At 45.4% G+C, this 22,945-nt stretch overlaps 2 protein-coding genes across 7 annotated transcripts in view; one reads left to right on the top strand and one right to left on the bottom strand.

The window, feature by feature from the left end:
* Positions 1-17,436, top strand: part of PTK2 (protein tyrosine kinase 2) — a 192,144-nt gene extending 174,708 nt beyond the window's left edge. For all 6 annotated transcript variants that reach the window (XM_063131177.1, XM_063131182.1, XM_063131181.1 and 3 more), the window contains 5 exons: positions 3,194-3,233; positions 3,843-3,949; positions 12,397-12,552; positions 14,007-14,087; positions 16,408-17,436. In XM_063131177.1, the coding sequence (XP_062987247.1) occupies positions 3,194-3,233; positions 3,843-3,949; positions 12,397-12,552; positions 14,007-14,087; positions 16,408-16,620 (597 nt within the window). In that variant the 3' untranslated portion in view covers positions 16,621-17,436. The remainder of the gene's footprint in view (positions 1-3,193; positions 3,234-3,842; positions 3,950-12,396; positions 12,553-14,006; positions 14,088-16,407) is intronic.
* A 1,289-nt stretch (positions 17,437-18,725) lies between these two features.
* On the bottom strand, positions 18,726-22,484 carry RPLP1 (ribosomal protein lateral stalk subunit P1). The gene is made up of 4 exons (XM_063131190.1): positions 22,303-22,484; positions 19,866-19,940; positions 19,149-19,263; positions 18,726-18,856 (listed from the first exon to the last, which is right to left on the bottom strand). Exons 1-4 carry the CDS (start codon positions 22,372-22,374, stop codon positions 18,777-18,779), a joined length of 342 nt encoding a protein of 113 aa, XP_062987260.1. The 5' UTR covers positions 22,375-22,484; the 3' UTR covers positions 18,726-18,776.
* Between the last annotated feature and the right edge of the window lie 461 nt (positions 22,485-22,945).

Below are 22,945 nucleotides of genomic sequence, written 5' to 3'. Positions count from 1 at the left end.
TCACCCAGTAAGCGTAAGAATAGGGATGTAATTGGGTTGCTGGAAAAAGTCATTTGCACCTGGAGGTGACCTGCTGTAGCCGCCCCACCCTGGTTAATTATTGTGCTTGGGGTATTTTAATTCACCTTTCTCATTACTTTGAGATGCTGTTGCAGTATTCTTATGAACTCATTCATCACCTTTGATTTATAGGGGCAACGACTTTACTGCTTTCACAGCAGAAATCAGAATATTGTAACTGGATTATTTGCTAAATAGGGCCAACAGATTTGTTTATGTACCGTTTTAGCCCCTCAGGAGTATAAATTTGATGTCAGTTTTAAGCTTGCTGGGTCACAAGGAAAACTTTTACTGCTATTGTACCATGGGCGCATGCTACTCAGAAAGCAAGAAATACTTTTTTTCAGATTTTTGAGGACCTAAGTGGTGGGACTTGGTTGACCTGCATCTGGAGGGAAGGGCAAAGCTCTCTTAGTGGCTTGATACGGGAAGTTGACACAGCTGTATCCAGGGATGGCTTCTTTTGAGGGAGAGTCAATATTCAGGCGGCAGGTGGTACTCTGAGATTAGTGAGTAGCCTCCCAGGTCCTCAGTAGAAACAGTCACATACATAGCTAATTTGGTTGTAAATCACACTTCACTGAGATTACACCTCTGTGTTATTCAAAAATCTGCACAAATGCACCAGAATTTTCAGGTGTGGTAATTGATGGGCTAATTAAAAAAAAAAGCTGTGTGTTTGACCGAAAACAAGACCCTGAGTGCCTGAAGACAGATGGCCCTGGCAGTAGCAGTCAAAAGACATTGTACAGCTATTCCGTCAATCGCTCCTTAATGGATTTTTTTGTGGGAACAAAAAAGATAGAGTGTGTGTGTGGGGGGGGGGGGGCGGGGGAACAGGAGTTTTCCCAGTGGAAGACTATGTCATCTGGACCCCCTGTAGAATTCTATGAATGAGGCAGGAGTGGCTGTATGATAAAAGCCTGGTTTGAAAACACCCCCCTGTCTCGTTTCCTTAACGATGCTACATTTTCATCTTTTTAAAAGAGGAACCTGTCTAAAGATAACATGCAGCTATTCTAGTCAAGCATGTATGTACTAACCGATAGAACTATGGGAGCAGGTTAAACTGGTGATTGCTGGAGCCTGGCCAAACTATTGGGGCATTATTGCTAGCCCTTGAACAGCCCCGCAGTATTTATCAGAATGCGTTCCTTCTTGCATCTATGCACCTTTCGGGGCAGCGGTGTTCTGCGTTCCAGGGCACCAAGAACTGTAACTGCTCTTGGAGCAGGAAGCTGGTAATGGTGTCTTGAGAAAACAGGGCGCAGACAGTCAAGGCAAGGAGGGAGGTTGGTGCTCCCCTTTCTCTGCAGAGGAGACTGCCTCTTGTTATGATGTAAAGCACATATAGCTAAGGCTGTGATTGTTTTCCTTTGTGAAGCCCCAGTTCAGTTCCCCAAAAATGTATTGTACGAAGCATGTCTTGCACTGTTTCACGTATAAGTGTGTCCAAGCTTTATGCTTTGTCAGTATAAGGGCCAAAGTAGACATAATGGTGGCAGCCATATCTATATGCCTGCCCAATTGTGTATAATGCAGAAGATGAGTCTAATTTTATCTTCAAAGGGGGCATGTGGGTGAGGGAAGCTGAATCCTCCCCACTCTCCTGCTTCACCTTCTAATACCTCAGGCACTCTTCTCTCAACTTCCTGTGTTGGAGCCAAGCTGGAGGGTAGAGAGGTGTATGGGGTAACTGACCGTAGGGTGAGGGTGGGGGTCTGCTCCACTCACCTTCATAGCGCTTTTGATGTTAACATTGACTACTACCACCCACACATACACACAAACTTGTATGTCAGTGGGGCAGACATATGAACAAGCATGGCTCTTGGTGTCTTGTCTCCCTTGGCCTCCAGTTTCATGTCTCCTAGAATAAACTTATTTTGGATATCTCCTTCTTTCCTTCAAGGTTGCACTAGAACAGCTCACTAGAACATGTTGAATGAACCTAGTGCAATTCATTAGTCTTCTATTATCCATGGGGACATCTTGTAGACACTTAGACTGTTTGCATGACACGGCAGCCACCTGTGCATTATTTAACCCACAGTGAGACTCGGTGTGCGTGGCCATCATTTTGAATATGGAACCCACTAAGGGGTTGTTGTGTCGTGCGAGCCCAATGAGCGTGGGTTGTAACCCATGCTCACCATTGTGCATGACATGCCAACACCGAAGCGCGGAGTGTGTTTGCAATCTGGCGCCACGGATGCCATAGCCCATCATGGATTAAATAACCCACAAGAACATGTTGTCCAAACCCAGTCACTTTTTGACTTGGCCTTATTTTGCCAACTGACCTCAAAATGTAGATATAATTTTTAAGGTTCAAGCAACCTCTGACAGATTTAAAATTCTACAGATGTGGGAAATCTGTCTTCTCTATCCCAGGTTGCTCTATCTGCAATAAAAATTCTTCTGATTTCTGTATAGCCTTGCCTGTATCAGCACTTTTAATTTTCAAAAGACAACTTTCTCTCAGCAGATGCACTTTTCATAAAAGCGCACAAGGCTTTTCTAAACCAATGTTTTCTCAAGAACTCAACAGCCAAACAGCAAGCATAGATGTCACATTTGTTCCGCAGTGACTGAACAGACTTTTATCTGAGTTGGCAAAGGATTGTAGAAATATGATTAGATTTGAGTCCAGCAATAAAGCCCTTCAAAATTAATAATCAAGGATTTTTGTTTCCATTTTATTGTGAAACAGAGCAGTAATTACTATGAAAAATATGTTAAGCAGTATGTGGAGAACAGAGGCGTGAGTTTTTTCAAACTGCAGCTCAGTAGCCATGATTTATTTTAAAAAGGTATTTTTGGATTGAAGACAGAACTTGTTATAAACATGCCGTTTTGTCTGAGTAATGGTAGCAGTGACCTGACATATCACACAGATACAGAGCAAAATAGCGTGAGATGAAAGGACTTGTCTTGTTCTTTATGAGCATGATTTACATTGGTAGTTGTTTTTCCTTGAAATTTGAGAGGATGGGAGAAATATGTTGGAAATTCTTGTGGTTGGATAAGCCTGATGGTTAAAGTTTGCGGGGGGGGGGGGGGGAGTAGATGGAAGGTTTCCTTTATTCGTAAACATTGTGAGCAGATGAATTACATTTTTTCCCTTTTTCAGGCTTCTAACCAGCATATTTATCAGCCTGTGGGTAAACCAGGTAAGTCATAAATAGACAGCTTTATTGTCACAACGTAAACTTTCAATCTCTCCCCCTTTCTGTCTCATCCATTTTCAGAAAATGCAATAAACACAGGGGTGGCAAAGAAGACGTGGCCCCATTTTTCAAAGCTCAGTAGCCAAGAGGCAGTCGGTCAATTAACTACTCAGAAGTAAAGTCCTGTGTTTAAGGGTTCCTCTGCAACGACAGCTGGTTTGAATCCTGTGGCCTAAATCCGTAAAGAAGTGTTTAGCTCTTCACCTTGAGATACCAAGCTCTGTACTTGGCTTTAGATTTGTGTGTGTTGCACAATCCGGGGTGGGCTGTGGGGTGGGGACACCTGTGCTCGATTTCAAAGCCAAGAGTTCAACGAAAGGGTTCTTGACTCCTAACATTTGGGCTTGCATGGCTTGGTTTTTTTTTTATTGTGGGAGCGGGCACTAATGAAGCTTGGTCCTCATGAAGCTTGGTCTAGATCCGCCTTCCCCAACCGGATTGGGGAAGGCTGGACCAGGTGGTTTTCTGCTGCATCCCAGCTCTGTGTTTGAATGAATTGCCATGTCTCTCGCTAGTCTCTTTATCATTACATGCAACGTATTTTGTCACTAGACCACTCGGCCCCACCGAAGAAACCACCTCGCCCAGGAGCTCCCAGCCATTTGGACAGCCTCGCCAGCCTGAACAGTCCTGTGGACAGCTACAATGAAGGGGTTAAGGTATACCCTTAGTGCCACGTTGAGTGCCAGTCGCTCATTGCTCATCAAAGTGCTGGTTGAATTGAAGCATTGCTGTGACTAATATAAAAGCAGATGGAAGCCAACCAAGTTCTAGGGATGGATGAATCAGTCCCTTTCGGTTCCATGTCAGCTTCGCATGTGTTCATCCATGCCTCTGTTCTGTCCCATTTCCACATTAATTGGTGGACTTAAAACACACACAGACACATATTATTTCTGCACTCTTTTTTAACCTAAAACATGTATTTTAACTTGAAATAATGCCTATTTTAAGTTTGAACGGAGAGCTGTATTGCAGAATTCAGAGAAGTGTACAAACCAATGGATAAATGCATTCCAGTCCGCCTATTAATCCAGGAAGCGTGAATCAAGTTGGTTTGTTTAAAAATACAGGCCAAATGAACCCCCTGAATATCCCTAACCAACCCCCCTCTTGACCAATCTGGGTGTGTGGGTTCCCCACCCCGTTCCGGAGTTCATGACACCCAAAGGAAGGAAATGCCCTCTCTTCACGATATCCAATCACCCTGGATTTCTTCTCTAAGGTGTCAGATTCCCAGTCCCAACAAGATGTAAAAGAGATAGCTTCTTACAACTGATATGAAATAAGAGAATGTGTGTGTATTATGGTGGGACGTTAATGTTGCCTCTCAATTCGGTCCTGCCCCCTTTTGCCTTTGGCCCTGCTCACCACTGGAATGCGACTCTGGGAACTTCTCCGAAATTTAAATCAACCCTCTGGCTGAATGGGTTTTTGCACCCTTTGCTGCAGTTGAACCTTGCTGTGTCCTGTTTGGTAGTCTCATAGGGACTTAAGGTTGGAAACAAATGTTTGCCGTTATAAGACTTCTCCCCTGGCACTTCTAATTATGTAAAGACTTGTTTGTATGTAAATTCTGTCCCATGTGGTGAGCTGAGCATTGCTCTCTGTTAGCAGCTCATGTATCCCAGGAAGCAAGTCGTGCAAAACTTACTTCGTGGCCAGAATCTGTACTCTCTGTGAGGTTAGAGTTTGCCATGGAAGAAGTTGTGGGAGGTTGTGGGCTCTCCCACACTAGAGGCCTTCAAGAGGCAGCTGGACAGCCATCTGCCAGGGATGCTTTAAGGTAGATTCCTGCATTGAGCAGTGGGTTGGACTCGATGGCCTTGTAGGCCCCTTCCAACTCTGCTATTCTATGAAGTTTGGGATCCATGTAGTAATGGATCATCTGCTTCCAATGTAAATGCCATTGCTAGGGAATGACTTAGCTCTTACACATTACAAAGGAAGTTATCCCTCGCGTTGTCCTCCAATCTTCTCAGAGATACGTTTTTGGGTGGAATGTGGACAGTTCAATTTCCATTAGCAATGGTTTGGTTGATTATAGAGTAGCCAGTATGTGCTCTGCGTCAGATTTTTCAAGGAGTTTGGTGCCAATAAAATGCCTCGTTAACTGAGAGGTGAGTCATTCAGTTTGATGCTGCCAAGTAGGGGCTAGAATCCTGTGGTCCATGTGCCACACACAGCCTGCTTAAGTCACCACTGGAAAAACTAAGAACACACGCCCCCCCCCCCATAGTATCCATGCATTGCCTCAGTGCCCCAAGTTGGCTTCTCCTGTAGTTCTAATCCTTACAGCATGTGATTTAGTGTTGCTGAATGGCGCGGATCTGCCATGAATCAGGATGCCATCTGCCATTGATGAGTGGTGTTATAGGCCATAAAGCTTCTAAAATGCGCTTGGTTTCTCAGGGGTAGAAGCAAACATGTTGCTTGGGTCTCCTGCTCTTCACCCCCGACTTCGCTTGAGCGTGGAATTTTCCACCACCATATAAAACAATTATATTTAGGTCCTTTGCATTACATGCTATTTCTTGCATTAGCTCTTTAATGCAGGGGATTCGTTCCCTTCTTCCCAAAATTTCCCTTTTGTGAGATTTTCAGCATGGCTGCAGAGTCTTGCTGTCCCGGCTATTGGCTTTTCTGTGATATCTTGGGACTGAAAATGAACAGTGCCAGTTGTGCTGCCTGACTTTTTATCTTAACTGCACTTAAGAAAACTCTTGAGTTTTTAATTTCTTGGCCTTTGGAAGTGCCATTCTAATAGTATGAACTCCTGCGTTAAAGGAGGAACACCCCTCCCCACAAATTCCTTACTTCGAATGGGATTGCTGAGCTAGTGTGCTAAACTGGACCTCACATGTGCAAAAGGCCTATAGCCAAGATCCCAGGAGCCGCTTTGAGCATTTATACGAGGGCTTGACATGCCCAGGGGGGTTTGGCTTTTTTTTTTTCTTGACAGCAAGCCCCTGTGCCATACCACAAGTGATTTTGGGAAGTCTTCTCAGCTTCAAAAGTGGTTTGCTCTGCACTGTGGAAAGCTACTGTTTGAGAAACACAACCCCCATGTCCCCTTGGGTGGTGCGGGAGTAGCTGTGTGGCTCTTTGGATCCTGGCCTTTGGAGCAAAGGCTGAAAGTATGTGGAATCCACTTTTAAAATCTCCAGGCTCTACTGGCTTGCTTTTGTTTTCAAGTGCCTGACAGCTAAGGCACAAATTGGATGTGAACTTGCTCTAATGTTGAAGACTCTGGGTCTGTTCCCAGCAGGGATAGTTTTCACTGGGAGTGGCCAAAGGGGGTCACATTTCCACTTCTCCATGGACTGTTCCTGATGCTCTTCTCTTTCCACTACTGCAGAACAGTTTTGTGACATGAAGGCTTTATTTCACCACTGCCCCAACTGAGGGTTGCTATGTACCTCCATAGGGTGATTTGCTGCGATCGTTTTATCACAAAAGCGGAGGATAGATACAAGTCGTCTTCTTCTTCTTCTTCTTCTTCTTCTTCTTCTTCTTCTTCTTCTTCTTCTTCTTCTTCTTCTTCTTCTTCTTCTTCTTCTTCTTCTTCTTCTTCTTCTTCTTCTTCTTCCTGAAACAGCTTAAAATGCAATTCCACTAGATTGTCAGTTTTGGCTTAAACATGACCTTTTAAATCCAGATCAAATGAACTGTGGTTCTGAAAAATGTACTTTATCCTTGGCGAATGCTCCTAGCACAGGGTACAGCCACAGAAAATGTGCCCTTTTTTCTCGATTTATGGCAGATATTAGCATGGACTGGTTGACTTTTACATTGGGTTCTATTAAATGTGCATAGTTAAGATACATAAGATATAGTTAAGCGCCTCTTAGCTGCCCACCACCGCCCAAATAGTGTAGTCAGTGTACATCTGTGTAGTTGCTTGAGACAACTTGCTAAGTGGAAAAAGGAGGGAGATGGGCCATAAATAAACCATGCATAGACTACAACAAAGCTATGGACAATATAATTGATTCTTTAAGGGCGCAATCCTATGCATGGTTAGACACAAAAAAGTCCTACAACTCCTAGCATGCCCCAGCCATCATGCTGGGAATTGTAGAACTTTTTTTTCTGTCAAAATATGAATTTAGGTTACAACCTAACCTAAATATGATTTAGGTTGTAACCTAAATCTCTCTTTAAAATGGATTAGACGGCTTCTTGGAGGCCGGGTCTGTTATCCTCCAGGTGTGTTGGACTGCAGCGTCCATTCTTCCAAGCCTGCTGCCTGGAGGATACTGGGAGTTGTTGTGCAACACATCTGGAGGGCACCAGGTTGGGGAAAGCTCATCCAGGAGAACTAAATGTGGCCTCTGTATCCAGAGGCATTGTACCTCTGCTGCTTACCAGCTGCCGGAGGCGAGCGGCGTAAGGTCGCTGCTTGTGAACTTCCCGCGGGCATCAGGCCAGCCGCTACGATTGACTAACGGTCAGCTCCAGCAAGAGGCGCACTAATATATTTCAAGGTCAGTCAGATTGATTTTTCCAAGTTTATTTTCTCAGGAAAAGAAGTTTCTGAATAGAATACCCTCCCCTTTCCCAAGAGTTCTGTTCTGATTTGATGATGAAAACGGAGATTCTCATTAAGCAAAATCTATTTTGGAGCTCCGGGGGGAGGACTTGGAGGCCCAGTTTATTCCCATCTGTGGAATTCACAATCAAGCCCTCCATGGCAAGAGGTCAGGCAAAAATGGATGCACTGCCCGTCTCTCCCCTGCCCCTCTCTAAATGTCATGAGGTTGTCTTGGTGCTTAGAAGCTAGCGTAAGTGGACGCAATGGGTGGGTTACAGGAAGGGTGTTTTGTTATGAACAGTGCCAGAATCTTTCAAGCTGCCAAGCCTCAGAAATGTTTGTTTTGTTTTTCAGGATGGTTTGCTAATCTCTGGGTTTTGATCCACAATTCCTGTATAAGCATTTCAAGGGATGGGTGGGCATGGATGAGGGGAAAGAGGACATTCCCCTCCTGAAGTCGGAATAGGGGAAAGGGTGCAACGCGATTCCCAGGTTCTGCTTTCTCAGCTCTGCTGGCTCCTTTGGGAGGAGGTGGAATCGTGTGTCGTTGTCCCTCGCTGTGGATTTTCCTGGCCCTCCCTCAGGAAGCCGCAGAACCTTGTGTTTTAATATAACGTGGCTGTGTTGGAACCTGCCAAGCTGAACAGAAGCTTTTCCTGAGATATTTAGGTCATTCGAAAGCAATCAGTACTAGTCCGAATGCAGAACCTTTTCTGCAAACACAAATAGAAATTACAAGGCTTGAGCTTCTTAATCTGGAAGAATATGGAGCTGGAGGCATTTTTTTTTTCAATTTTATTTTTAACTACACAAGTTATTTGCCAAGGGGAAATCGGCCAAGCATTGCACAGATAACCCTGGCTCTTTAGTTTGTGGTGGAGTAGTGTTGGTATTGGCTTCAGAAATGGCAGAGAAACATAAAAAATTGAGCATCCCAGCGAGGCAGATGAGGTCTCGTATGCCAGGGCTCTGGAATTTCAGCACAGGAATCGAGTGGGTTGTTCGTAATTGGGCTCCAAACCATCCTTCAGGACAACGTTTGGTTAAGGACTTGACCAAAGATCTTTATAAACAGGAGCAGGTCCATTAGATGACTAAATAATTCCTTCTACTGCACATCCCCACCACCACCCAGTAAACATAAGTTCAAGAAAGACTGAAACATTCCTCTGCTTCAGCTCTTGCGCGGAGAATTTGGCGCCTGAGGCTCTTCTGCTATTTCCACGTTCCAGAGAGCCCTTTTAATGCTGTTAATTCCTTTGCTTCTTGCTGGGCTGGTTTGCCCCTGCTGCTGTCTGCATGCTCTCTTCTCAGGGGTGCATGGAAGATACCCTTTCCTTCCAGGGACCGAGTACGGATTGCCCATTTCTGCAAAAGGCGGGGGGTGGGGGAACAGCTAAGAGGTCTGAGCCAAAGTGGGCCTGGTTGCGCTTTCAAGGGAGGGGCTTTTTAACAGGTCTCTCTTGCTCATATTTTGGATTTTTTCCCTCCCTGCCTTGCTGCGTTGTATTAACATTGTGTTTTTGTTTTCTCTTTTTCCTTTCCTTCTGGTAAATTTCTTTAACCACCCTTCAAACTCTGCTCGACACTAGCCATGGCGGGTAAGCACTCTGGACGTGCGTGTGTGGCTGCGTGAGTGACAGACCGTACGAGTGCCGTCTCGCTTTTCACAAATGCTTTTGCATGTGCTCCTGTTGCAGCTGAAATCAATCCTGGCCTCAAACGATCAGGAACAAGCTCCAGCTCTGGGCCCTTAGAAACCAATGTGCTTCTCTTCATAGCAGGGCAGGGAGGAGGAACGGAGGGTTGTCGTGTGATTCATGCCACAGCAGCTGACTCCCCGGGGTAGGGACTTGCGAGTCCTTGGAGCAGCTGTGGACATTTTAACAGAGGCACAGTAAGGGCCAAGACGTCTGCGCATCCAAGGGAGGCTCAAAGGAGGGCTGTGAATGGACTTTGCATGCTCTCTTTAGTGTTTGTATGCAGCTCATCCAGTCCTGGTATGGAGCTCACCCAATTCCTGGTATGTCCCAGGCATCCAGCTGGCTGCTCTGTGGCTGCCGTTTCATCCACCTGCTGAGAAGCGTAGCACCACACAGTTCCTAGAGAATGGGAGGAGGTTGCAGCAGCAGCAGCAGCTCTGAGGCACTTCCTTTCCCAACAGCAAGAGCGGGGAGCTGGTCGTCTTCTTGCCGGAAGACGCAAAGGGGCAAGCGAGCCGGCCCCTTCCTCACCCGCTCTCTCCCTCCGTCCCGTGCAGGTGTCATCAGCCCTCTTGCGACAGCTACGTCCACCTCCTGCTGTCGCATCTGGGGAAGGGTGCCCAAGAGCTGTGTGGCACAACATCCCCCCATCACAGGGAACCGTCCGCAAGTTGCCTTGTTCCCTGCAAGTGCGAGATGCCACGACAGAGCGGCGATCCAGTGACTGTAGCATAACAGCCTTCGGTTTTGCTGCTGTGCTACAAACACATGGACCTCATAACGTGAGCTCAAACACTGCTCATAGCGCTTCGGGCCTCTCTTGGGTGCCTTAACAAGGCTTGCGCCTGCTCCTCCCGCAGTAAATATCTGAAGCCATTCTTCAGCTCCCTGAAGGTGCACATCTTTTCATTTCTGCAACTGACCAAACCCTCACTTAAGGCATGAACAATGTATGAAGCTGCCTTGCGCATTAAAACCACCAGGCTGTTTGCCCATCTAGTCCACATGTTGCACGCATGTGGCTTGCAAGTGCTCATGGCCTGCACTACTCCCGAAATGGGGGAGTGGGAGATAGTAGGGGGGGTTGGGGGGGGGAATGGCATCCATAAAAGCTATGGAGTGCCCAAAGGGTCAAAATTAGCCTGTTTCAAGTAAAATTTGACCTTTGGGGCACTCTGTAGCACTTCCAAATGCCATTTCTTAAATGGCCTCGGACCACCTGACATTGCCCACCTCCATCTTGCCTAAGACTTTCTGGTTGCCTGGCAGCGGCTCTCGAAGCCTTGCTGCTGAGGGGTTTGAAGAGGGAAATGCTGAAAGGGATTCACCACCAGCCTTCAGATAATATGCTCTTCCTAGACTGAACTAGGAGTCTTAGGAAAGCGTTGGTCCTCAGTGGGGGTGACCCTTTCCTCCCAAAGCGACTGACTGGCACACCACAGGGCATGGTCTGCCCTTGGATGGGGGGGGGGGGGAAACGCTGTATGATTGTAAGCTGCTTTGGGAGGGCTTTTGCCCTGGAAGGAGGCTAAGAAATGTTTTAAATCAATCAATTAATTAAATGTTACTTCAAAGGTTGGTTTCAGTGGGAGAGCACCCGCATTCTATGCACCTCACACACTCTCAGTCCATTTGTCATGTTGCCTTCACCGCCTCTCAGCTGTCTTCTTCCGTCCTACGCAGCGTAGGATGGCCCTGGGTGTTACAAAAGCGAAGGCAAATTCCCTTTATGAATGCTATGATGCTATGAATTTTATCACATTTCGGTAAGGAAACTGGCTCAAGTTAAAGGTAGATCTGGTATAGTCCATTTGAATTAACTATGGATAAAGTAATGTAAAATAATTTTTAAATTAACCTCTTTGTTGTATTAACAAAGAATCCTCAAGTATTTCAGAACAGCCAACAGTGGTTGATTTGTTGTATCTGTAACAGTTGCACAGACAAAGGGGTGACGCTAAACGTAAGCATCCAGTTTTTCAGAAAACGCTGTTATCCTTACAAGTGTAGGGCCACCATGTCTCTTTGCATTTCAGAGTTAGTGCCAGGAGTTTGGGATTAGCAGTATGGAATCCCATGTACTCAGTACATACAGGAAAGTCAGAATGATGTTGAAAGGTACTTAAGTCTGGTCATATTGTTCAAGAGTTGAGAATATTAGCCTGTACACTGGCATCTTGCATGCCACCAGTCCATTTTGTGAACCGCCCAAAGAGCTTCAGCTATTGGGTGCTATAAAAATGTAAAAAATAAAATAAATAATAAATGAAATAAAATAGATTTTCACAGATGCATTGGGTTGGATCCAGACTACTTAAGTTGAACTTGTTTCCTGTTGAAATCAATGGGGATCAGACCAAGGGTCCATCTAGTCCAGCACTATGTTCACACACTGGCCAACCAATTGTCGACCAGGGACCCACAAGCAGGACATGGTGCAACAGCATTCTATGTTCCCCAGCAACTGGTGTATATAGTCTTATTGCCTCTGGTACTGGAAGGGGAGCACATAACCATCAGGACAAGTGGCCATTGACAGCCTTCTCCTCCAGGACTTTATCCAACCCCCTTTTAGCGCCATCCAAATATTTAAGGCTATTCTGTAGAATTTCAGAGAAAGAGATTCTAAGGTGGGGTAAGTTTTCTAACTTAGTCTCCTCTCCAATTTTAATTTTTGGTTCCGCTTTGTTAATCCATTGTCTTTGCCACTGAATCCTGTAAGTCCTTCTGAGGCTCCTATCAGACGGGCCATGTGTGTGCCCTTTGTGCTCCGAAGGCAGGAGGCCTCTCGAAGCTAAAACCTCTTACAGAGTAGATGAGTGCCATCTGGTGGGGAAGAATGGGGGAATAAGCCATTCATTTCTTCCAGATTCAGCCGCAAGAGATCAGCCCTCCCCCGACAGCCAACTTAGATCGTTCCAACGACAAGGTGTATGAGAATGTCACGGGCCTTGTGAAAGCGGTCATAGAGATGTCCAGCAAAATCCAGCCGGCACCACCAGAAGAGTACGTCCCCATGGTGAAGGTAGGAGGGGAACCTTTTCCACAGCTGGGCCTTAACGCTGATTGTGACCAGCACCTATAATAGTTCCAGGAGAAAAATGTCAAACTGTGCAGATCTGCTACATGTGAAGGGATGTGTGTGAGTGTGCACGTGCACAAGCCCGTGTGCATCATGCTCAAGCTGCATAGCATTTGCAATTCCTTTGTGTTAGTTTGTTCTGTGTGTGTGTGTGTGTGTGTGTATGTATATTGCTCTTAAATCTTCAAAGGAAGCAGTTTGTGTATACTGTGTTTCTGTAACCTTTACAACAACCCTTTAAGGTAGGTTAGTATTGTAAGTTCACTTTGTGGATGGAGACAGTGAGACTGGATATCTAGAAGGGTTGGTTCTTCCTGATTTGTAGCTTGGTCTCTTCTCTCACAATTTGCCTGGGAGTAAATACCATTGTACAGAGGAACTTGCTTCCAAGTAAACATGTGTAAGATTATGCTGATCATCATTAGCTTGCATCAGCCAAAGCCCAGTTCACCCATCTCCTCAGCAGTGTGGGAGTTGCTTTCCTTTGACTGTAACAGTAGTGTGGGATATGTCAGAGGCAGATGGCTCCTTCCCATTTAAACATTTCTTAAAGTGAGTTGGGCCATAGTTACTGCAGAAAGTTCCAACACTGATTTTGAGAATTCCAGGTGAACCAGTATAGGGCCACTGTGTGTAGTTCCAAGTTTTTGAATACTCTTTCCATAAAGGAATGCACACAGGACTGCATGACTTCTCCTATTTTGTTTAAACCCTGGGTTGTCGTGGACAAGCGGGAGCGACCCAGCATACTGGGTCCGTCCCAGCAGTCTGATCACTTCCAATGCAGCTAAGCGACACAGGAACACTTCGTCAGTGGAATGTCTATTGTGGCATCCAAACCTGGTACTCTGGATTGTGGGCAAAGGGTGGGCGGGAGCAGGGGTAAGCAGCACAGGTTGTCCCTGCCCCAAACCAGAGTTCTGGGTTCAGATGTGATTTTAAACCACGCAGGGACAAAGTGTCTCTGGTTGTTTAGGCTGTTTGCAGTGGGAGAGATCAAGCTACCTGCCAGAAAGGAACCAGCTCACTCCTGTTCGTTCATGCCAACCCAGAGGTTTAAAAAAACACCTGGGATGTAATGTCATGTGACTGCAGCCAGCGTGTCACACATCTGTTGGGGTAAGTGGCACTACTTACAGCTTCTCTGTAAACCTAAAAGGAATCCAGACATTGAAGGATGATATTTCAAAATCCTCAAATATTGAACTTGACTTTGCTTTCTTTCAGCTCAGCAGTAAAATTGATTTTGGGGACTGGAGGCTAAGGGTTGGTAACAGAGCATTCAGAACAGGCAGGAAGGTTTTTAAAAAAACTTAATCCAAAATATTCTCCAAGCTCATGCTTCTGTGGTGCTCAGTCTAATACAAATTAATCCTGCTTTGATTGTCTTTCACTAGGAGGTTGGTTTGGCACTACGGACATTACTAGCGACAGTAGATGAGACCATCCCAATACTCCCAACAAGCACTCATAGAGAGGTAGGAGTTGATTTTTTTAACACCATAATTCCTGCTGACTAGTGAACTGATTCTCAACTCTTGGGGTAACAATTCTAAAGCCAACAAGGTTTTAGTTTCTTCTCATGTACTATCCACAGTTAACTCAACATGGGGTGTGTTGCCATGGCCATGCAGTGGAGCCTGACACCAGAGGTGCACAAAAACCTGGATTTTTGTGGAATTCATATTATTATTATTATTGTTATTATTATTATATTTATATAGCACCAACAATGTACACATATATGACCTTAAGAACATAAAATAAGAAGCGTCATGCTGGATCAGACCAAGAGTCCCAGCAGTGGTTTACACAAGCACAGGAAATAGAATATGTGCCCCCCTGTATTGGTGAACTCCAAAGGCATGGCCTGCATTTATACAAATCACTGCAAGGAAACTGTGGAGTATTTTAGCAGCTCCATCACTTTTTCTAAACATCTGCACCACAAGACCCCTCCTCATTAGGTATTGATCGTGTATGATTGTTTATAAGTAGTTATATTTACACAATACATCCAACATGTGGACATGGGGTGGGCGGGAGGGTGGGCACAGTCCTGTTCTCCCAGTGTGTAGATTCTACATTGTCTTAGAGTTGGATGTTAGTAGAGCCAGTTGGTCTGGCCCTAGAAACAAATGTACATCCTGGTATAGGCCATGTTTTTGATAGTTGGTAGTGGTATACATCCTACTTTCTGGAAAGTTATTCTTGGGATTAAGCAGGTTGTCCAAATTCTAAACTCATTGATTTGACTAAGTTTGAGTAAAAGTACAAAGGCAACCTTCTCATAAAATGCCCAGCAGTTCTTCACAAAATGTAAGCAACATAGAATTAATGACAGAGGGGAGTTTATAATAGATACTACTGACTTTTGTTGGCTGAACATAATCTTCTAGGACACATTGGCAGAGTTTGCATGATCAGAGGGGAAATAAGCTTATTTCTGCCGCCATGCATGCCGAGGAGGGGATTTTCAAATTACCCTCAGCAACACAGCGTGTTGTGTCATGTGACCCTGGCCAGGGTGGCTCACTGCTGTGGGTAACAAGCCACTGAGAATCCTACAACAGCCCAAGGGTTCAGAGTGACTCATTGCCCACAGCAACACAGCACCTCTGTAAAAAGAATTGCACTGGCTGCCTATTCGCTATCAAGCCATGTACAAGGTTATGTTATTGCATATAAAGCTCTGAACAACTTTGGACCAGGATACCTAGCAGACTGCCTTCCTTTTTATATAAAGCCAGTGACTTTTAAGATAATTTTAATATTTATTGTGGGCCGCTGAGGGATGTTATTATATTCAGCAGTATACAGATGTCACCAATAAATAACAAGCCACCCCGACTAGGTTCACATGACACAAGCCATGCTGTTGAGGGTAATTATGTGAATCCCACCAGCATGCAGTGGGGGGGAGGAGGGAAATAAGTCACTGTTGCTTATCTCTCACCCACCCCGCCGCTGTGATCTTGCGAATCTGGTCATTGTCAAGATCCCTTTAATGTGGGACGGTTAACCCCCCGACATGCTCGAGTCACCCTCATCACAAAAGGTAGATCCCTATCCATCCATATTTATCCTGTTACTCAATGTCTTTTGGAGTGAAGTAGCCCATGTGGTGATTAGAATCACCACTTTAATCTTTAGAGCAGCAAAAGGATCCTTACTCTATCAATAAAAGGTTGGTTTAAAGTTCTTAGGAAATAATCTGTGATCTAGGGGAGAGCGAGCATATACTAGCATGCAAGTACCTTGCGCTGTTTCATCATTTTGAAATGCATGCGTTCCAGATGTAAAGCATAACAGGCTCAAGTTAAAGGAAGCCAGATTCCAGCCGTACATCAGGAAAAACTTACTGTTAGAGCAGTACGGCAATAGAATCAGTTGCCTGGGGAGGTTGTGGGCTCTCCCACACTAGAGGCCTTCAAGAGGCAGCTGGACAACCATCTGACAGGGATGCTTTAGGGTGGATTCCTGCATTGAGCCTTGCAGGCCCCTTCCAACTCTGCTATTCTATGATTCTATGACAGCAGGCCTCTTTGTTGAAGCATTCTTTCTTGCAGCTCAAGGTTGTCTGTACATCATCTTGTTTCCCTGTGTGCTTAACTAGCTACACAGCGATGGTAATAACACTGGAACAAAATCACTGGTTGTTTCTGTTGTAAAACTTCCCTTACTGGGGGGCGGGGTGTGTGGCTTTCCCATCACCACCTTGACCAATTGAATGTGCTGTTTGATTGCCTTTCTTGTGGCTGGCTGCTTTGTGCCATCTGACTCTTTTCTCTCTTGCAGATTGAAATGGCTCAGAAACTCTTGAACTCTGACCTCGCCGAACTGATTAACAAGATGAAGCTGGCTCAGCAATATGTTATGACTAGCCTGCAGCAAGAATACAAAAAGCAGATGCTCACAGCAGCTCACGCTCTGGCCGTGGATGCCAAAAACCTGTTGGATGTCATTGACCAGGCCAGGCTAAAATCTATTGGGCAGTCCAGGCCCCACTAGATGCAGATTGGATGGAGTTTGCATTGTACAGTTCGGAGAGTATCGCTCACTTGATAAGGCAACTGTTCGCCTTCCAGCAGAAATGAGAATTGACCACATTTGGTCCTGCAATTCGCATCCTGCTTAACAAAACGACAGCTGTTGATTCTTTTCTATCTTCAAGCATTTTTTTTTAAAAAAAAAAATAGTCAACAATGCCAAGAAAGGTCTGAGATTGAAAACACAAGTGATTTTCATGGAACTCTATCTGTACAGAATCCTTCCCAGTGGAACCCTATTTGAAATGTTTCACATCACGTGGAATGTGGATCTCTTCAAGGTGGAGAGACTCCTGGCAAACGAACTATCCCAACTGCAGGACTGAGATGTTGTGAAGAATTCTGGGAAACCTCTCAGGGCTGAGAATTCTTGTTCACAATATGGGAACTGTCCAGACTGGAATACTTTTTTTTATTAGGACACTTAATGCCGCAAAATGCTAATCACAATTTACAGAGAAAAGATTAAAAAGCTATATTTTCAAAAATGTCTCATTTCAAAACAAACTAAAGTCCTCTTCATGTTTCCCTCCCCCTTTCTGTAGACGTGTGTGAACCATTGGAGCAGAAAGTAGTTGTAGACCACAACAGAACTTGTCTTTTTCACCAGAATAACGCGCTGGATTTTTGTAGCAGTCGTTTTCCTCGGAAGTGAAAAACAAAGCTGCTTTGTACCAGAGCACCTCAAAAGCTGCATTTAGAAGAAAGTTCTGTAACCATACATGTTCCCCGTTTTTATATAATTTATAAAGATTAAAGCCATGATGAATATTTTAAACCTGCTTGAGTTGTTAACTCACCTATTAGAAGAATGCAACTTTCCAAAGAATACTGTGTATGCACACACACACCCTTTTCTGGGGGAGAATTCAACCTCTAGCCATTTAAACTTGGCTGTTGTGTTTTGTTTTTAAAAAAATGGTGTGTCTGGTCTGTACAAAGGTGGTGTAGGTTTGAAACCTAGCCCAGGCTCTCTCCAGTGCTGAAGTTAATAATAGTAAAAGCACAGGCATCTTTTATTATGTAGCTTCCAGATCTGATAGTTTGGGGGATTTTGCATAAGTATTCATGGCTATGTGCTACCTCCAGTATCAGAAGCAGTATGCCTATGTACACCAGTTGTTGGGGAACATGGGTGGGAGGGTGCTTGTGGTTCCCTGGTTGGCCAGTATGAACAGCATGCTAATTAGATGGACCCTTGGTCTGATCAAGCAGGGCTCTTATCTTCTTACTGATCTCTCTATATGATGATCAGCTTTAGGTCAGCCTCCCACAACCTGCTACCCTCATCTTTTGGGTTTCAGCCAGCATGGCCAGGAATCCTACCAGTTGCAGTTCAAAGACATTCAGATAGCACCAGATTGAAGACTGCTTTAGATTGATAAACACTGATAGCAGGATGTTGACTTGAACATCCTTCCTAAAAGAGGAAGGATACACCTTCCTTTATATATTGTAGGTGTACGGTTACAATCCTACGCCTCTGTAAGGTTTAACAAGTATAGATTTTCAGGAACACTACTAGAAGTATGTAATGAAATGAGGGAAAGCAAAGCCAGCTTGATGGGGGAAGACACTATTTGACAAGCTTCAGCTTTGTAACTATCAGCTAGTTTTCAGGCACAGTAAGTTGCACCTTGTCTCTCCCTACAGGAAGGGTTTGCGTTTGTATTTCTCCACTAGGAAGAATGTATTTGAATGATTAGGTAACACCCCTGGAGACACTAGGCCCTACTTAAGTGCCACTTATTAATGAAAATATCCTGCAATACGTGAAAAACGTAGTGGGTTTTGTTGTTGCCAAGGTTTACTTGCCCCAAACTGGCCTTTCTCACACACAAGGAACAGCTTTGCCTACTGTCACACTGTTTGAAAGGTCCCTCTAAAACTGAGCGTAACTGCAGGAATGAGCATCCAGCACAGAATTCATGAGTTCCTGGTGCCCTAGACAGATTTTAGGTCCGTCATGGATATATTCCTAATCTTAGTAGTGACAGATTAAAGAATGGTTTATGGTTTTAAGTGTATGTGGCCAAATTTTTAGAACAGTTTCAAAGGCAATCCAGATTTAATTTACATAAGCTTGTATCTTTATTACAAAGAGTACAAAAAATTAACTTAGTCAAAGAGACCAAAGCCCATGTCGTCATCAGATTCTTCCGACTCTTCTTTCTTTTCTTCCTCTTTCTTCTCCTCAGCTGCAAAATAATTAATATTGATTAGCGATTATGGCAAACTCAATCTCACACTAAAACGTTAAAAGCCTTTTAAGATGCTTAAATATACAATTACACAACTATGATAGGTGCCTTTACAATCACAGCTAATTTCAGAAACTAAATATAACGGAATAAACTATTAGGTAAAATAGACCAACAGCAACAGACACCCCACAGCACAGCTGGACAAAAGGTTTAACATTTGCTTTCTGGGAAGAAAATTCCATGCATCCAGGGCCACCCCATAATAGTAATAAAAAGGTTCACTCACCAGGAGCAGCACCACCAGCCGTTGCCCCTCCACCAGCAGGGGCTGAAGCAGCTGGAGCGCCACCACCAACTCCTACGTTACAGATGAGACTTCCGATATCAATGTTGGCTAAAGCCTAGTCACATGGAACAAGAGTAGAAAGGTTTTAGCATAAGTATTTGAGAACTACACATTGTTGTACAATAAAAAATCTTAAGACACCACGAAACATTCCTACAATACTTAGTTCTAGAAGAAGAATTAGCAATGCTATCTACAGAACGTTCCCATGCTTGCTAGACACGCACACTCAAGTTCTGTTTGAAGGCTTTTAAATTGTATAGTATAAATTGTGGTCCATCCTTACAAATGTTTACTTAAACCAGGGAGGATGACTTGTGGCCCCCAGATGTTTTAGTCTATAACTCCTATGAACCCTCGCCGTTGGCTGTGCTGGTTAGCATGTTGGCTGTGCCATAAGTTGCCCACCTCCAACAGAAACTAATATTTTCATTTAAAAACAAAACAAAAACACCCTAAACCTCTAGAGTACTCACCAGCTGCCTGATATTTAACCCTCATGACCTAGTAGCAATCCATCCATCTCGCTGCTATAAGAAGTCTGCCAACCCCCTTTCACAAGGCATCCTCAAAACTCTGGAATATTGTAATGTAGATCTTTACATTAATGTCTTGCACTAGATTTCCACTGGATGGCATTAAACTCATCGATCTTACCTTTGCAAACAGACCAGGCCAGAAAGGTTCGACGTTAACTCCAGCTGCTTTGATAAGAGCATTGATTTTGTCCTCCTAAACAAAAATAAATGAATGCTATTAAATTAATCCTGCATCATATCTCACCTCTCCCCGCAAAGTGCATGTAAATTCACTTCAGGCATTAAATCAGGCATCACTCAGTACAACTTACTCAATGTACTTTCCTGAACGAGCAGGTGCAGAACATCTATGCAGGCAAGTGTGTGGGCTGATGTGAAAAGAAGGGCACTGTCTTTCCTTCTTCGCTTTCTCCCTACTGCACAAACAAGCCAGGTCAACCTAGAAATGGGCTGCTTTAAACGTACTGAGTGACCAACAGGAGAGGGATGGGCAACCATCTTGAGGTGGTGCACTTTGAGTAAGCTATGTTGCCACTATCAGCCCACTTGGTTTGTACGTTGGGCCGTGCAAAGGTCCTTTCTTCTAGGAATGTACTCCAGGAGAACAGGAATCCACAGTAAGTAACATCCAGCATAGAAATTGGCCAGGCTGACAGAGATCACTTATTTCTAGCTTGCAAACATTTTACTTGCCTGATTTTTACTATAAGAAAAGCAGGTGGACCCAGTGCTCTGCCCATCTTCCACCAATCCATCACAGGAGTTTAAAAAGCAAGGGCATTTTGCAGGTAAAAACTTTTTAGAACTAATTTTAAAAGCTATTGTGGTGTTGAAAGGCGTAAGAGTCAATTCACATGCCAAAAATGAGAGCAAGTTCGCTGCCATATGGAAATGCAGAGCAGGCCTCTTAAACAGCCTCCTTACCATGTGCTGCAAGCAGCCATAGAAGGAATTTCCCAAGGCTAATTCTCCAAGTTCTGGGACAGCACAAGAAAAACGCCTCAGCATCAAATTTAAATGTCTCCAAGGGCAGAGTGGCAAACCTATCCTCAAGAATAGTTAATATTGCAGAAACAGATGTTATGAAGGTTGAAAACACTTCACAACACCCCAAAGCATTAGTTCTTAGTAATATTAGTGTTTTTTCACCCCAGGATGCATCGTAGTAGTGAAACACCTCACAAACAAGTCTCTGTATATTCTTTTCTTTACAAACACCGCATGAGAATTAAGGCATTATTTGTTGGTTTATGCGCTGGGTGAGTAAAATCACTGCAAGAACCAACATTACCTGAAGTGTCACACAGCAATTTGCTGAGAGGAGTGTCCCCACCAGCTTGGAATGAGGACCCAACGCTTCTTCCAGCAGAAGGCTGGGACTGGACTTGGCTTTTGCCTAGGCTCATGTAGGCACTTTGCCAACAAGTGGAGAGAGAAGGAAGTTTTCACCTTTCTAATATGGAGTCCAGTTGTGCCTAAACTGATGCACTCAAGGTGCTTTCAGCCCCAGTCAGCATGTATCCCATCCTTGGGAAAGGCTGATTTAGACACAACCAGGGCTGCAACAGAACCCAAGACAAGAGCCACACAGCTCGAGAGCAGCCTTGACCCTCGATATCGAGGGCCACCAACCCAGTGATGCCTTTGCGTCTCCCGTTCTTTATGTTCTTCTTCTCAAATGAACAGCTCCTCTTTGCCTCTAAGGCCTCCACTTGGCAGACAACGTGGAAGATGGGCAAAGCTTCCTCTCTGGCCTGGATAAGGCCGACCATAATACAGGCAGCATGTTCTTAATTACTGAGGGCATAATCCTATACGTGTAGGATTTATTTTTTTTCCTGGCTAAACGACTCTCAGCACTCCCCAGCCAGCACGAGAAAAAACCAAGCCAGTGTGGTGTAGTTGGATAAAGCCTTGGACTGGGAGTCAGGAGATCCGGGTTCTAGTCCCCACTCAGCCATGGAAACCCACTGGGTGACTCTGGGCCAGTCACAGAGTCTCAGCCCAGCCTACCTCACAGGGTGGCTGTTGTGAGGATAGAAATGAAGAGGACTATGTACGCCGCCTTGGGTTCATTGGAGGAAAAAAGGCGGGATATAAATGCAATAATAAATAAAATGAACAAGTCCTACCATCCCCAGCACTCCCCAGGCAGCATGGGTGGCTGGGGGATACTGGGACTTGTAGGCCTTCCTCCACCCCCACCCCCCAAAGCGTCGTAAACAGGCTGATGACGGCGCCCTGGGTTCGAGGATGCCTTCGTGCGCGGCGCTGCAGAGTACGCGGAGGGAAGGCGACGGGCCTCCCTCGGTGTGGTCGCAAGCGGCTTTTGGGGGTGGGGGGCGCGCTTGAGAACACGGCGACTCCCTTGCTCCGCGCTGCAGAAGCCGGCAGGGCCATTCCTCTCCGCCCAGGTCCCTGCCCCGCTACCCTGCCTCCATTTTGAATGCGGCCCAGACGGAGCCACGAGGCCTTTCCGGCCCGGCGCATGCGCTGTGTCTGTTCTCCCCCCCCCACACACACACACCGCGGAGCCGCCTCGCGCTCTGACCCACCGTGACGGTGACCTCGTCGTCGTGGAGGATGAGGGCGGAGTAGATGCAGGCGAGCTCGGAGACGGAGGCCATGTCGGGGCGGTGCGCGGTGCTAGTCGCCGGCTGGGAATCGGCCTTAGCTTCGGATGAAGGACACAGCACCTTACGCGCCACTGAAGGAGAATGGAAAAGAAGGGCCTGGCTCGCACGACGGGAATTTATAACCCCACTCTCAGCCAATCACGAGTCGCCTCAGTCGGATCCTCGCCAATGGCGGAGAACGTGGGCGTCCGAGGGCCAATCGTCATGGGGTGGAGGCGGGCCTCAGCCGGTATCCGCAATCCCGCGAGAACCGAGAGAACCAATCGTGGTGAGGAACACTCCCGGGTGACGCGAGGGACGCATGGAGCCGAGGAGCTCTGCACCAATCCGTGACGGCGATGTTGCTCAGTGGCGCTGAAGCCCAGTGACGGTGATACCAGAGAGAGAGAGAGAGAGAAAGAGCGCCTTTCTAGTTCTAAGGCCAACATAGAGATAGGAAGTTAGAGTTCACACTATCCGCACGTACGGCCGAAAATTGATTTTTACGCTCCGCCACCCTATGCAAAGAGCTGATGGTGGTCAATGCTCAGAGATAAGAATTTTTAAAGAAACCCAGCTTCCG

Source organism: Elgaria multicarinata, chromosome 7, assembly GCF_023053635.1.
Source record: "Elgaria multicarinata webbii isolate HBS135686 ecotype San Diego chromosome 7, rElgMul1.1.pri, whole genome shotgun sequence".
Lineage (NCBI taxonomy): Eukaryota > Metazoa > Chordata > Lepidosauria > Squamata > Anguidae > Elgaria > Elgaria multicarinata.
This window is presented reverse-complemented; position numbering and strand designations above follow the sequence as displayed.

Excerpts from the sequence above, each read along its gene's own strand:
- RPLP1 (XM_063131190.1), bottom strand. The coding sequence starts at position 22,374 with ATGGCCTCCGTCTCCGAGCTCGCCTGCATCTACTCCGCCCTCATCCTC. Across the intron at positions 19,941-22,302 it reads ACGACGAGGTCACCGTCACG|GAGGACAAAATCAATGCTCT; the intron begins GTGGGTCAGAGC and ends ATTTTTGTTTAG. Across the intron at positions 19,264-19,865 it reads GGCCTGGTCTGTTTGCAAAG|GCTTTAGCCAACATTGATAT; the intron begins GTAAGATCGATG and ends CCATGTGACTAG.